Source organism: Octopus sinensis, linkage group LG1 (assembly GCF_006345805.1).
Source record: "Octopus sinensis linkage group LG1, ASM634580v1, whole genome shotgun sequence".
Taxonomy (NCBI): Eukaryota; Metazoa; Mollusca; class Cephalopoda; order Octopoda; family Octopodidae; genus Octopus; species Octopus sinensis.
Window position 1 is genome coordinate 117,365,227 of NC_042997.1, and position 17,500 is coordinate 117,382,726.

Here is a 17,500-nt window from a genome sequence, read left to right on the forward strand (position 1 = left end):
ACACTGCACGATTGCGTGCAGAGCGGTTTCGTCGCTCTGCCCGCATCTCGCGCAGGTCGGCCCCGTGTTTCTCGAGCCATGCCTATAGAGCTTATCCCGAACGGGTAGCGCTTCTCGGTAGCACCGCCAGGCCAGGGATCTCTGGAAGTTATCCATAGGTCCCGGCCCGAATGTCGTTTCAAACAGGCGGGTCAGGTATTCTTCGTCGACGCCCAGGTTTGCCCCAAGATCGTCGTCGTACCTCCCCTCCACTAATCCCCTATAGAATGCTTAGATAGATAGATAGATAGATAGATAGATAGATAGATAGATAGATAGATATAGATAGATAGATAGATAGATAACTTCCTTTATTGGCCACACAGGGCTGAACACAGAGGGGACAAATATAAATGTAGAGCTTTTCTGTTCAAAATGAAAGAGAAAAAGCGGAAAAATAAAAAAAACAAGTAAAATTCCGATCAAAAGGGGTAGGGAAAACAAAGGCGATCAAAAGGGATCGTGTATCACAGAAGAAATTTTTAAAATGTAAGAAGCAAGATTAGGTTTATCCGTTGAAAGAAAAGCCTACAGAAAAGACGGTAACCTCAGGCAGGGTGGTAATAAACACTTGAGAGCAAAGTGCACTCTTTCGATTTATAGGATCATGCTCAAAGTGGTTTCGTCGCTCGCACGCACCATCTTTGCTACATTCATCCACCTTTTTTTTTTTTGAAACTTTCACGAGACAACACCTGCCTCTCCATTCTCACATTCCTTTTCAAGTGGTGCTTGAAAAAGTTCATGAGCGACTGGCCAGAGAGGTAAGTGTTTGTCTCTAATCCTTTCGCTCGAGTCCACCACACACATTCTTTCACCATGGCCACCAGTACGATGAAGACTGCCTTGCCTTCCCGGTTAAGGGAAGGTGGCGGAGCAACTTCCAAGATAGACTCGGCCGACAGGCGGACTCGTCCCACATATGACAGCAGCCGTTCGGCATAAGCCCACCACAGGTCCGAAATAATTGGACAAATGTTTTTGTCGCTCGTGCAAGATAGATAAGTTTCTTTATTAGCCACACAGGGCAAACAGAGAAGGGACAAAATACAATGTAGAGATTTTCTTTTCGAAAATAGAAAAAAAAAGAGAAAAATAAAATTCCGATCAAAGGGATCGTGAGAAAAAAAAAACGATCAAAAGGCATGGTGTTTCACAGAAAAAATTTTAAAAGTGTGAAAAGCAAGATCACGTCAACCTCAGGCAGGGAGGGATTAAACACTTGAGACCAAAGTGCTCTCTCTCTTTTTTCGATTCACAGGATCATGCTCAAAGTGGTTTCATCACCAACACGCACCATCTTTGCTACACTCACCCATTGAAACATTCACGAGACAAAATTTGCCTCTCTATTCTCACCTTCCTTTTCAAGTGGTACTTGAAAAAGTTCATGAGCGATTGGCCAGAGAGGTAAGTGTTTGTCTCTAATCCTTTCACTTGAGTCCACCACACAGATTCTTTCACCATGGCTACCAGTACGATGAAGACTGCCTTGCCTTCCTGGTTTAGGGAAGGTAGCGGAGCAATTGTCACAATAGACTCGGCCGACAGGCGGACTCGTCCCACACGTGACAGCAGCCGTTCGGTTTAAGCTCACAGGTTGGACACTGCACGAGTGCGTGCAGAACGGTTTCATCGTTCTGACCGCATCTCGGACAAGTCGGTCGGTGTGTCTCGAACCGTGCCTGTAATGCTTATCCGAATGGGTAATGCTTCTCAGTAACACTATCAGGCTAGGGATCTCTGGTAATTGCCCATAGGTCCCGACCCTAAAGCTGTCCTGAACAGGCGGGTCAGGTGTTCCTCGTCGATGCCCAGATTCTGCCCGAGAGCGTCATCGCACCGCCCTTCTACTATAGGACGCCTTTGTGGAATTCAAGTCGCACAGGTTTGGTCCCGGACGGCAGAGTTGCTTGAGAGCAACGCGGCACTCACGGTGCCATTCGCCTAGCCTCGGTCTCTGTTTGATCCACGACTGCAGTTCGGCCAAAGAGACGAGCTGCGGGATGGATGGATGGATGGATGGATGGACGGACGGACGGACGGACGGTCGGACGAACGGATGGATGGATGGATGGATGGTTGGTTGGTTTGGTTGGTTGGATAAATTTGTGTATTCTACAGATTATTAATGGCATAAATTTTGTCAATTCTTGATGAATGACATCACCTAGGTAGGCGTTAAATGATACATATTCAGCCATTGCTACGTAGCAAGTACACCTCCGAAATAATGATTTAGCTATAAAGCCAAATTTTCTTATCTTTGATTGTATAATAAATTCATTCGTTCTGAATACATTAATTTTAATCCACTTTTTTAATCCACTTAGTTACTGTGAATATTTTCATTATTATTGAAATTAATTTCAATATTGGAGGAAAATTGTAATCATTTGTAGAGTTATTTGAAACAAGGTTTCCTCATCTCATGATACACTGGTGTGCTGTAAAATACATGTATTTAACGTATAACATTGAAAGAATTGACGATAGTCTATGTTCTAATTATGCTAAAAACTACGGCTTTAAGTTCAATATAATATTAAAGTCTAGTTTTTTAAAAACTAGCGTTCAGTTTTTGGACTCAAAAGTTATGTTTTCTGGAGGCAAAATAATGACAGATTTATTTTGCAAAACCCCGTCATCCCACATTTACCTCTGTCGCTGCTCTGATCATCCACATTATATATTTCGGTTAAATCCGAAATCCTAAATTTTGAGAATAAAACGGATTTGTACTGACATAGGGGATTATTGGAAACATGCAAATGCTTTATGTCAAACGCGGTTACATTGAATCATGATTAAAGGAAATCGCAAATGACAGCGAAAATTAAGAAAGTCAAACTTCTACGCATAATTTTACTGGAAGTTGGATTAGGCTCCTACCGCCTTCCTTTCGTAGGATTATTGTTATTATTATTATTATTATTATTATTGTTGTTGTTGTTTTTGTGAGAGCAGCATACATCATGAAGTGACACTAGAATCGTTAGCACGCCGGTTAAAATGCTTAGCGGCATTTCGTCCGTCTTTACGTTTCGAGTTAAAATTCCGTCGATGACGACTTTGCCTTTCATCAATTCGGGACCGATAAAATGAGTACTAGTTGAGCATTAGGGTCAACTAAACCCCTCCCTGAACTTACTCTCCCTGTGCCCAAATTTTAAATCAACACTATAACTGCCGCTATGAAGTTATAGAATTCTGCTGAAGATGTGTATATATATATATATATAAGTTCAGTAAAAATTTAGATTCAGTTGAATATGATACTTAAGTTAAAGGCTCCAGAATTTGGTATGGTATTATCCATATAATTCAAAATGGGGCGATTACAATCAAAATAAGCAACAAGGATATCCAGAGGTAATGCAGTACGATCGTTTCATGCGACTCCATTTAATTGAACAATGCAAGTACTACATCAGTTTTAAAATGTAGAGCAAAGTCTCTTGCTTTAGAAAAAGCGCAAATTTCACAATATTCCATACCGCATTCCCAAACAAAATAGAGCATTTAATTCTGCTGAACTTAAGCTACTACAATTTAATTTACCATAATCCCTATAGAACGTAGAAAATAATTCTAAATGGACCGAAGTGAAATATAGATTGGAACTGTGAAATGACATCAACAGCTTCTTTCGAGAAAATATGAGCATGAAAACTGCCATTTAAAACCTCATAATTACCTGGTTTAATATGTGCATAAGATATATTATCAATTTTACTGTTCCTAATTGTACACCTGACATAAATAAAAAAAAAAGGAAGAGAATCAAACGTTATCGATATTCCGATCTATTTTATTTAGAGGTCAATATATTTTATATCACATAAGATAGTTTTACATATGCATGCATCCCATCAAGCAGTTTTTTTAATAGACAGAACAAACACATGCTATACACACACACACACACACACACACACACTCAATCGCATACACACGCGCAAATACACATATGCATACACTTGCACGCATATATGCATATATTTATGTGTGTGAATCAGTTAGATGTGCATATATGTATATATACATTTATATAGGTGTGTGTGAGTGTGTGTCTGTGCGTATGCTCGTACCTGTGTGTGTATGCTCGTGCCTGTAAGTGTATGTTTGTGCATGTATGTGTATGCTTGTGCATGTATGTGTATGCGCGCGCATAATTTAGACTATATATATATATTAGTCTGAACTATTACGACTGTCTGATGAACAGTTACATGAAATAGAGTAACACTTTGTGAAGCTTTTCGGCTTCAATAAAATAGGATGTGTGTGTGTGTGTATGGAGGCGCATTGGCCCAGTGGTTAGGGCAGCGGACTCGCGGTCGTAGGATCGCGGTTTCAATTCCCAGACCGGGCGTTGTGAGTGTTTATTGAGCGAAAACACCTAAAGCTCCACGAGGTTCTGGCAGGGGGGGGGGGCAACCCTGCTGTACTCTTTCGCCACAACTTTCTCTCACTCTTTTTTCTGTTGGTCTGCTCGCTTAGCCAGCGGGGTGGTGTTATTTGAAGGCTAAAACAATGCGAAGCGCATTGTGACCAGCGACGTGTAGCAACATCTGATAGCCTGGTCGTTGAGTTAAGCTGAGGATGACAAGTATAATTTATAATGAATTCGTTGAAGATGTAAGACTCTTCCTGAAGTTATCTATTTTTATATTCTTTTATTCTTTTTATTCTTCTACTTGGAGAGGAACAAATCGACCCCATAACTTGTTTCTTAAGCCAAGTACTTAGTCTATCATCTCTTTTGACGAACCGCTAGGTTATAGGAACGTCAACACACGAACACCGACTGTCAAGCGGTGATGGGGGAACAGACACACACACACACACACACACACACACACACACGCCGGCCTTCTTTCAGTTTCCGTCTAACAAGTTCAATCACAAAGCTTTGGTCAACCTGAGGCTATAGTAGAAGACATATGCTCAAGGTGCCACGCAGTGGGACTGAACCTGAAACCATGAGGTTGGGAAGCAATTTATAATATATATATATATATGTACGGATGTATGTGTATGTATGCATGTAAAAATTATTTTATTAGCAGGAAGATCTGCAGAAGTAAATTTGGGTTATCATGGGGACGTAAACAAACCGACATCGGTTGTTAAATGATGGTGGGGGGACAAACACAGTCACATAAACATATATATATATATATATATATAATATATACAGACACACGGCTTCTTTCAGTTTCCATCTACCAAATCCACTCACAAGGCTTTGGTCGGCCCGAGGCTATAGTAGAAGACATTTGCCCAAGGTGCCACGCATTGGGACTGAACCCGGAACCATGTGATTGGTAAGCAAGCTACTTACCACACAGTTACTTCATATGTATATATAAAAGTCATTAAAGCAAATGTATATACTCTGTTCATGCTGAATAATATACAATATATATATATACAATATATATATATATATACATATATATATATATACAATATATATATATATATAAATACACAATATATATATATATATAAAGTCACTAAAGTCAGCATCAGCATTGCTAGAAATAAGAGTCAAACCAACTCTTATAATATACAATGTGCTGCTTTACATACCAATTTTGCGTAGAAGTGCATCTTGTCAGTAAACGTATTCGTACAACTGAACTCGTATCTCTGTATGTGCTTGTGTGCCTCAATAGACGCTGTAAGGTCTCGCATAGGTAACATTATTATGAAATGAAAAACTTCGGTCAAATGCCATTCATTTCGTTTATATTTGTAAGCTGCTTTTTGCGCTCGTACGAGCATTTAGACTCACTGCTGTGTTTACTAGTTTACATATTCGTCTCAATCTTTCTCTTTCATGAACTTTTGCATATATTTTCAACAACATATCAATAAAACTAGTTTTGTTTATATATATTCTTTTAATCAAAGTTAAATAATTCGCCCACTCTTCATCTGCATCAAGAATATAACAATGCTACATAATTTATATAATAATGATAGATAATATTCTCGTGGTGGGAATATTTGATGTAAATGGAGTAATATCATTTCGTATGATGGCTATAAATAACTGCGTGACGTTTTCTATTGACAAAAAAAGAAATTAAACGTAATTAGAGTGCTACCATAACTGTTTAGAATGAAAATCTGATGAGAACTCGACAGCTATATTGATTTGTTGGAACTTGAACTACTATCAGCTCCAAATGTCACAGTTATATATACATGGTTAATGCTCAGATTGGTTCTCTATTAAAAAAAAAATTGAAATTGATCCAGCTGGCGAGTAATTAAGGCAACAGATTAAGTATATTCAGAAGAGACCGAGAGAGAAAATAAAACACTGTAAAATGAGAATTTTTTTTCTTCTCGTAACGTTAGGTGAATTCAAAAGTAATGTTATTAATGCCTATTTCTGTAATGTGAGTTCGATGATATTTTGATCATACGAAATGGTTTTAGTTTGTTAGTTTCTTATATAAGATTGATTACTGTAGGGGAGATGAGAGTGTGTGGGTGGGTGAGTATGTGTGTGCGCGTGCGTGTGTAATTAGTGCTACAGTTTCCACTTTCATAACAGACATCTTGTTTCTTTCAATTTCCTATCAATATCGTTCTCCCGTTCTCGCCTACTCTCCCCCTCTCTTTCTCTCTCTCTTTCGTATTTCTTTCTCAGTATATACTTGCTCACATGCCACACACGCATACATATATTTACGCATATGCAACAGTTATGTATGTGTATGTATATATATATATATATATATATATATATATATATATATATATATATATATATAAAAGTGAAGTTGTGTGAGTGTCTGTCTCCTACGATTTAGATTCCTAACTACTCCACATTTTGCGGTGCAGTTTAACCAAATTCGGGTATCTTATAGTCGTGATTCATATCGAGCTCTTCTGGTATTAGCGCGCGTCTACGATGAGTCTACGATTTTAAAAATAATATACCATAATTTTTTTCCATTTTAAGGCATATTTTATCCGTGTGTCGATGGCGGCGGAGTTGGCGTCCATGCTCACACCTGCACCTGTGTTGCTTCTCCCCCTTCTTCCCTCCCTCGTGAAGCTGTGGGGAAGGGAGTGTAAGAAAATCAACGTCGTAAAGCGTTGTCAAGGAGACCAGCGTTCTTTTAGAACAACGACTTCATGGCTTGAAGTCGCCAAAACAGAAATCGCTAAAAAAGCTGAAACAGATCCACAAAAACGGCAAAAATCGCCACACAGGGCAGGTTTCCTGTGCAAACAATTTGCACAACCGAATGTTTTAGTTGTTGCACAAATCTTTATATATAAAAGTGAAGTTGTGTGTCTGTCTCCTACGATTTAGATTCCTAACTACTCCCACATTTTGCGGTGCAGTTTAAGTCGTGATTCATATCGAGCCCTTCTGGGTATTAGCGCGCGTCTACGATGAGTCTACGATTTAAAAAAAAAATTACCATCATTTTTTATTCCATTTTTAATGCATTTTTTGCTATAACTCTCTAAAAAATGCTTATATAGTTATTTCCCTTACAAACCCGAGCAACGCCGGGCGATACTGCTAGTGTATATATATATATAAGTCACTAAAGTCAGCACCAGCATTGCTAGAAATAAGAGTTAAAGCATCTCTTATTCACGGGAAAAGCACTTATCTCCTAACTGACAAGGGAGACAACTCGCTGCAGCAAATGAGTGTCAGATAATCGATGATTTCAGATTAGATTAATCTTCATCAGTGACACTCCGTTGCCTAGGGTTAAATTGAACTCGCCTTGTCAGTTTATAGAAAAGACCACAGCAATCAGAGGCTGATTCGGCTCGTGGCTAAGAATTGTTTTGACTGCTATTTCTAGCACAATTGGTGCTGATTTACACCCTTGGTCACTTTAGTGACGATTTTACTTGTGCATTTCGGATTTTAAATTGCGACCAGCCACCTTAATAATATATATATACATATATTATATATACACATTTCAAAATGTAACCACATGTGAATCGTTGCCGATTTTTTCCTCTCCGTCTTCCTTTTCTATTAGACTTTCCTCTGTCTCCTTTTTCTGAAGAAGAGCTTTGCTCGAAACGTAAAACACCCTTTCTTTCCTTCCTTGAGCGTCTGCTAATACTTTACATTTACCACGTCCTCGCATTGTTGTTTTTTGTGCTTGTTCTTCGTTTTTTTTTGGGGGGGGAGGGAGTTACGTCTGCCATTATGTTCTGAGTTCAAATTCCGCCGAGGTCGACTTTGCCTTTTATCCTTTCGGGGTCGATTAAATAAGTATCAGTTATGTACTGCGGTCAATGTAATAGACTTAATCCCTTTGTCTGTCCTTGTTTCCCCCCCCCACCCGTGTTTAGCCCGCTGTGGGCAATAAAGAAATATATATATATATATATATATATATATATATATATATATATTATATATATATATATATATATATATATTATATATATATATATGTATGTATTTATATATTCAGTGAAGGACTTTAAGAGCTGCTCAGAGAAGTGTGTTCATCTGGAACAACTTCTAACACTCTAAAAATATCACAGTGGGGTTACTGATAAGTATTCATATATTTTAGACAGCGCCCAAAGTAAAGCCACTTGCCTGTCTGACAGGAAGTCGCTCATCAATACATTCTAACCTGCTTTTCTTCTGCTGCTCTCTTCGGTGCTAGCTGCTGTACCCAGGTACTTCCGATTCACTTGTCTCTTCTCTCGTTATTCATATTATATTGGCACACAGTCTGTACCCCTACGCTGACTCCGCATCAACCACTGCGATCAGTAATTTCTTAGTAGATCGTGGGCCCTCATCTCACTGTATGTGTCTTACCCCGAGGTCATCATCTAAAAGTTATTCAAGAATATTAACCGAGTCAATCTCACGGTTCTCAGAGGGCCTGCTCAGGTCAGTGATACAGCCTCTTTCTCCAGTTTAAATCAATAAAAATATATATATCAAAGTGAGAAAGGAGCAGTTATTTTTAAAGCTTACCATCTTTTCAACTCCTGATATCGATCCTGTTAAAACATTAACATTCTTCCCCGAAGAAATTTCGTTAAGATTTAGACAATATGAAATTCGTTTTTTTCTTCTTTTTATTTGTTCAACTATTGTTAAAGTATATGATCTTTAAACTAACTTCAACATCTCATAAAGTTCTTGGATAATATATAGTTCCTCTATCAGTGTCGTCGCTATCACGATTATCCTCATCTTGTATTATTATTATTATTATCGTTTGATGAAATCTCTTAGCTTATTTTTCTGGGTATCAAGAAAAGTGTGTGCTGTCCATAGCCAACAGACTAAGGTAACACTTGTTTACTGGTCATGCTTCAAGAACTCTGCGAAAAATATTACAGTTCCAAGCAATGCTGATTTTTGTAGGTGTTCTACCTTCACACTTGTACCAATCAGCCATGTTGATAGTTTAGTGCTGATACTTCCAAGTGCAACAATTACTATTGGTACCACGTCTACAGTCCTTATTGAACATAACCTTCGTATTTCCCCCTTCAAATCGTAGTTGTTCAGGTTTTCTTCTTTCTCTTTGATTCTGTTGTCACCGGGACATACTGTGTCATTTATCATGCATGTTCTTTCGTTTTTATCCACCACAACAATGTCCGGTTTCCGATGTCTCTTCCGGTAATGCACTGAATCACTGAATCTCTCAGGTTTTTGCAATTCTCGTTCTCGGTGACTCCTTCTGGGGTTTTCTCATACCACGTCTTTGCTCTTCTTAGGACGTGAATTCCACAGAACTCCCAACGGATCATTCTTGCCACATTGACATGTCGTCTTTTTTATTTGTGTTGTGCCAATTTCGGGCATTCGCTAACGATGTACCATACCGTTTCACCGCTCTCACCACACATTCTGCATTTGTTGCTGTCCATAGTGTTGTCACATAGTTAGTCCTTAACGCTTGTTCTTGTGCTGCGAATATAAGTGCTTCTGTCGATCTTCAGGTCACTTCTCCTCACCCATACCCACTGGTCTTCTATATCTGTCTTGGCGTTCGTATCTCTTGCAAAACTGACCGTATTTTTTCTCCTTCCATGCTGTTCCTTCTTTTCTGTTCTTTTCCTCTCAGCGTTTTCTTTTCTTTACACAATTATCAGTTTTAATGATGCCGGACATCTTCACATGTTTCAGCAATGATTCCATGGTATCTTTAACATGTTATTATTATTATTATTATTATTATTATTATTATTATTATTATTTATTAAGGCAGCGGGCTGGCAAAATGTTTAGCAGCATTTCGCCCGTCTTTACGTTCTGATTTCAAATTCCACCGAAGTCGACTTTGCCTTTCATCCTTTCGGGATCGACAAAATAAGTACCAGTTGGAAGCCGGGATCGACGTGTTCAACTAGCCACCTTTCCCCAATATTCCAGGCCTAGTGCCTACAGTAGAAATGACTATTCTAGTTGTTATTTGCGGTGCTAGAATTATTTTCTACGCACCGATTCTTTACATTAATCTATTTCTCATTAATACCACTCAGTGAAATGCTTATCAGATTATAAATATTATTCATACAGAATCGACAGATTGATTGATAAAGTAACTTGAAAATGGAAAGTGAAGTAAATCGAAGTTTAATCTCCTTAAAACCTTTGTCTCCATTTGGAAGGGCAACGAACGTGACCTTTTTCAGGACATCAGAGACTGGAGAACGGGAAGGAGAAGGGAGAATACGTCATCCCCGGGCTGAAGACCTTGGCTACATGCATGCAACAATATGGACTTTACTAATGGCACCCCATACCAAGAACTGAAAAGGTCCTACCGACGGCCTTCTCCACATTTCCGTCAACCTAATTTTACTCACAAGGCTTTTGTCAACAAGCAGTTATAGTAAAAATACATTTGCCCGTGGTGTTCATAGAGGGACAGAACCCGAAACTACAAAGATGCAAATCAAACGTCTTAACCCCACCCCCAACCATACCTGCACTAACTACAAACCGTAAATATATCGATAAATTAGAACATATATTGTGTAGGTAATCAGTTTACGCCGTGATATTCCAAACATATTAAGTGTCTAAGACTAAAATCTTCTAAATGACATTTATCCGATAACATACGCAAAAACTTCACAAAGTACTTCATTACTTTCTCATCCAACTGCTCCGCATGATCTTTATGTTTAGCGATTCTGTAAGGTTGGTGGTTGTGCCGAGAGGTTACCAGGTTCCAATCTAAATCTGCTCATGCACTGAAGAATTAGCTCGAAATCTTTAAAATGACGATCACATTTGAGAGGTGGTAAATCACTAATCCCTTCTGACATTTACTAACTAATAATATAATCATGTTAATTCTTCGAAATCCAAATCATTGATTCCTATGTTTACAGAGAAACATTCACTAGTAAAACAAAGTGATATATCGGTTTTAAGGAGATTAAACTTCGATTTACTTCACTTTAGATTCTCAGGCAACTTTATCAATCAGTCTGTCGATACAGTATCAATAATATTTATAATCTTAGATAAGCATTTGACCGAGTGGTATTACATATTTAGGAGAATGTCTAATCTGATAGTGAACTAGTGAACCATTTTATACACAATCTACGACACACACACATACACACACACATATCGTTTTCTTTGAAACAAACACAGGAAATAGATCTCAATATGCAAGAGTATATGTCACTTAAGTCTCGGGTTTTTAGTCATGTGAATTTATAACCGAATAAAATAACATAGGCGCAATTATCTATTGAGTTGTATTACTTTTAGATATATAAACATTCTTGTCGCCCTTTTCAAGCCTAGTTAGGCTCATGGGCCCGATTTCCCGGTTTTTGTGGCATATGTGTCCCCCACCTAACTTGACGGGACGCCAGTCCATCGCAGCGTTACTCAACAAACAGGAAGAAAGAGTGAAAGTTTGGAAGAAAGAGTACAACAGGGATCGCCACCACCCCCTGCCGGAGCCTGGTGGAGCTTCAGGTGTTTTCGCTCAATAAACACACACAACGCCCGGTCTGGGAATCGAAACCGCGATCCTCCGACCGCGAGTCCACTGCTCTAACCACTGGGCCATTGCGCCTCCACATATATATAAATATAGAACATACAAACGATAAAGGAATAAAATATGCAATATACTAACAGAAATTAATATGAAGTTCTTTATACACGTTATTTGTCCAGCAATTTCAGGTTAATGTTGCACTATACGAATATATGAAGAGAGAGAGAGAAAGAGAGAGAGAGAGGGAGAGATAGATAGATAGATAGATAGATAGATAGATAGATAGATAGATAGATAGATAGATAGATAGATAGATCGTAATGTAAGATTTGTAAAGTATATTGGTTTCCAATTTTGGCACAAGGCCAGCAATTTAGGGAAGGGTGGAAGTCGACTATATCGATTCCAGAGCTCAAATGGTACTTGCTTTATCGACCCCGAAAGGATGAAAGGCAAAGTTGACTTCGGCGGAATTTGAACTCAGAACGTAATGACGGATGAAATGCCGCTAAGCATTTTGCCTGGCGTGCAAACGTTTCTGCCAGCTCGCCGCCTTAGAGTTGCAAAAATAATATAGTTTACGCATTATCTGCTATAGTGAAGGTGTTTTGCTCAATGGTCATAGCGTTGGGCTCACAATCATTGAGGTAGTGAGTTCGATTCTCGGAAGGGGCTATGCAAGACACCTTATTTCATGTTGCTCCTGTTCGCTCAGCCAAACTGTATCGACCTTTACCTTATCCCTCGGATAACGTCGGTGGCGTGGAGAGAGGAGACTGGTATGCATGGGTGACTGCTGTTCTTCCATAAACAACCTTGCCCGGACTTTTGTCTCGGGAGGAAACTTTCTGGGTGCAATCCCATGGCCATTCATGATCGAAGGGGGTCTTTACCCTTATCTGCTATAGAACTCAGTATGTTGGCTGGAGTGGATGGATATGTTTATTATATCAAAAGTTGACAAGCTACTCTCTTGGACGAAGCGCTTCACTTAGAGTAAACTGCCAAATTTTGATATATTGAAAACGTATGTATATGTATATATGTGTGTGGGTGTGTTATTGGGTATAGCCTTTCGTAAACTTTACCCTGAGTGTTCATAATTATTGCCCAGATAATCTGCATAAATTGAACAGAAATGAGCTCAGCGAAATAACTTGGATAGGGGTATGTATATGGACAACAACATAGGAGTATCACAGGTTTTTCAAATACCATACAGCATCAATTCTTGAATTCATAATTGTGTGTGTGTGTGTGTGTGTGTGTAGTAGGTAGGTAGGTTGACTGACTGACTGACTGACTGATTGATTGATCAACATTATGCAGAGTTTATAGCAGGTTATGTATTATAAGTGTAAGTCAAACTGCGGCAGAAAACAATACCTTGGTTTCAAACCTGCTTCAGCTGCTCTATCAGATCTCAAAGCATGGCGCGTGAAATTCGGCAGACAGAAACTGTTTGGAAGGGAAACAGTTCCAATGCACTACATGATAGGTTTCTTCCGTCACCCGGTTCGACGCCACAACAAAATCACCTCCCACCCTTATTCGAAGTGTCATCTGCGCTGTACTTCTGACAAATGCATTATAAGGGCAGCGAGCTGGCAGAATCGTTAGCACGCCAGGCGAAATGCTTAGCGATATTTCATCTGCCGTTAAGTTCTGAGTTCAAATTTCGCCGAGGTAGACTTTGCCTTTCATCCTTTCGGGGTCGATAAATTAAGTACCAGTTACGCACTGGGGTCGATGTAATCGACTTAATCCGTTTGTCTGTCCTTGTTTGTTCTCTCTGTGTTTAGCCCCTTGTGGGTAGTAAAGAAATAGGTATTTTATCTGTCTTTATGTTCTGAGTTCAAATTCCGCCGAGGTCGACTTTGCCTTCCATCCTTTCGGGATCGATTAAATAAGTACCAGTTACGCACTGGGGTCGATGTAATAGACTTAATCCCTTTGTCTGTCCTTGTTTGTCCCATCTATGTTTATCCCCCTATGGGCAATAAAAAAATTATTATAAATATTTAATTCAATTTGAGAACATTTTATTTTACCTGATGCTATTCATGAATTTTTATGAGGATTTTGTCTTTATTTTTCAGAATGATTATCTCTCATTAGCTGACCAGCTGAGTCAGTATGTCGTCAAATTGCTCGATAAAGTACGAGGACATGACGAGCTTGAGATATTGTTGAACAAAAGTGGACAGTCCAGTGAAGATGAAACATATGAACTCCTATCACGTTTGAAAATGGCAATACAGTTCAACGAGAAAAAGGTAATGATAATTTAGAAGATCGTTGGGTCATCTTTAATGTGTTAATTATTTATATAATATTGTCTGAGATTGTTACGAACGATAGAAAGCTGTTTGGATTCTCACATTTATTTTTTTAATCTCTGATGTAACGGCCGTCGATACCCACGTAAATTTTATTTATTTAAAGATGCCATTTGGTATATTTCTGTAAAACCAGTCGATTAAATCGTTTGTCATCGTAAAAGAAGTCTTGCAATTCAGAAGTTATTATCAGTTCCCGCCGGATCGACTTTGCCTTTCATCCTTTCGGGGTCGATTAAATAAGTACCAGTTACGCAGTGGGGTCAATATAATCGGCTTAATTTGTTTGTCCTTGTTCGTCCTCTCTGTGTTTAGCCCCTTGAGGGTAGTAAAGAAATAGGTATTTCGTCTGTTTTTACGTTGTAAGTTCAATTTCCGCTGTGGTCGACTTTGCCTTTCATCCTTTCGGGGTCGATTAAATAAGTACCAGTTACGCACTGGGGTCGATATAATCAACTTAATCCGTGTGTCTGTCCTTGTTTGTCCTCTCTGTGTTTAGCCCCTTGAGGGTAGTAAAGAAATAAGTATTTCGTTTGTTTTTACGTTCTAAGTTCAAATTCCGCTGAGGTCGACTTTGCCTTTCATCCTTTCGGGGTCGATAAAATTAAGTACCAGTTGCATACTGAGGTTGATCTAATCGACTGGCTCCCCTTCCCCAAAATTTCGAGCCTTGTGCCTAGATTAGAAAAGAATATTTACTATAAAACTGATCCGGTTCTTGACTGAAGATTAGAGGCTTCGAATGACCCGTCCGTTTTTTGTATCGTCTATTTGAATGTTTTGCATTCTTGTCCCATTTTGTATTTATATATATATATTTTTTATACATATATATATGTGTGTGTGTGTGTGTATGTGTGTGTGGCGGAGAATAACAGTAACACAAACAAGAAGGTCTGTTAAGCCAAACGAGATTTTTTTTTCTACGAACGCTATTGTTTGAGACGCTAGAGAGAACAGATTAACGTCTCTTCCTGTCTTTTACTGTTTATATTTTGTACTGTCGTTACTGTCCTGTTTTTGTTACCATTTTTACCCCTCCGCAAAAAAATCTCAAATTTTATTTAATTTGATTTTCGCGGGAAGGAAAATTTCATTGAAGTCATGTATCGCCTTGACCTTCGAAACGTGGAGTAGATGAAATTAAGGCGACTGAAGAAGGGGAATTTTCCTTGTTTTGTATGTCCTGTACTCTATTTTTTCGTTGTTTTAAAAAAATGTCCATTTCCTTGGTTTTGTGTTTATATTTTCGCTTCTCATTGTCTTCGACGTTTTTTTTTTGGTGTCCTGTACCCATATATGCATGTATATATACATGTAGAGGTAGGTGCGTACATATATGTATGTATATATGCATATATTTTATTTATTTATTACATGACAGAACGCAGCATCCCTTTCTAAGTAAGATTGTTCTTTATATATATATAATATATATATATATATATATATATATAATATATATATATATAGAGAGAGAGAGAGAGAGAGAGAGAGAGAGAGAGAGAGAGAAGTAACGAAAAAAGACAAAGACAGGTGGTATAGAAAACAAACAGATGTATTAGTATAACGCTCATGAATTGAAAAAAGTCTTTTACGTTTTGAGCCTAAGCTCTTCCACAGAAAGGAACACAGAAAGAAACAAGGAGAGAAAAAAATGTGTGGAGTGGCTACCGATCTATCATGGCGACTGATAGATATCATATATATATAATGTATTATAGGTATATATTATATATCACGTTGTCATTTTCAGATACATTTCTCATGAGATGTTGTGCTTTTTATTTATACACATTTCGTAGAATCGAATTAAGTACATTGTCTTCATGTTGCCGACCTGCATCGAAATGTAGAAGTTTGTATTTTACACACACACTGTGCAGCGTAATTTAAAACAACATGATCGAATGTCTATCCATAGTGTCAGCATATTCTGTAATCTATATAGGTCACATGTTTCTGCTGTACTTTTAGAAATTTGCGGAAGCAGGCACGAGTCACGCACTGCATTCAAGTGACATTTACTTTCCAGTCACTGCTATAAGAATCTATAATAGCGGCTCTGTATTCACCTTTTGATCTCGATAGTCTTTTATTCATCACTTCTCCAGTGTTTCTTTCACTTATTAACTTTATATTTTTTCTATAAAAAGTAACCCTTCATTTCCAGTTACTCAATGATTAAAGTTATTTTTTGTTACATATGCCAGCATCCTAGGAAGTCGAAATCATTGTTTTGTGGTTTTATTTTCTAAAATTCTATTGATTTTTTTAATGTCTATTTCTTTCAATTTTATATTTTCCAAGACATTTATATCATATATACTTTTATCTATAAATTCTAATTGTAGCTCTTCTATCCTACCTTTGCTCTTCTTCATTATACACAGCCTATAAAAGCTTTCTGTTGGTCCATATATTTGTTATTCGTAAAGTAGCGAGATGGCAGAATCGCTAAACACGTCGAGCAAAATGCGTAGCGACATTTCGTCCATCTTTACGTTCTGAATTCAAATTCCACCGAGGTTGATTTGGCCTTTCATCGTTTTGGAGTCGATAAAACAAGTATCAGTTGAGTACTCGGGCTCATATAATCGACTTACCCTTTCCCCAGAACTTGCTAGTTTGTGCCAAAATTTGAAACCAGTATTATATAATATATATATATATATATATATATATATATATATATATATATATATTTATTATATAGAAGGAGCTTCACAGGACTAGTGTTTCATTCAAGAGAAATCTTCAGGAAGCTATTTAACAAGAATTGTATTAGCATTTATACATTTAGGCAGGTTTAAAGGAGTGGTGGGGGGGGACTTTTTTGGGGGTAGGCATAGCGCAAAATATCATACTTGGGGGAGTGGTCAAGGAGTCAGTGGTAGTTAGATGAAGGAATAGATAAATAAAAAATAAAAAATAAAAAATAAAAAATAAAAATAAAAAAATAAATGTGTGCACATACATACATAAACACATATACATACACACACACATACGTACACATGTGTGCCTATACATACCTACACATACACACATACACACACATATATATATACATACATATACATACACATATATATATACATATATATA

General features: G+C 38.0%; 1 protein-coding gene across 1 annotated transcript in view; it reads left to right on the top strand.

Annotated features, from left to right (window-relative positions):
- Positions 1 to 17,500, top strand: part of LOC115215437 (short transient receptor potential channel 3) — a 404,833-nt gene that overhangs the window by 340,759 nt on the left and 46,574 nt on the right. The window contains exon 5 of the mRNA XM_029784603.2: positions 14,153 to 14,329. Within this exon, the coding sequence (XP_029640463.1) occupies positions 14,153 to 14,329 (177 nt within the window). The remainder of the gene's footprint in view (positions 1 to 14,152; positions 14,330 to 17,500) is intronic.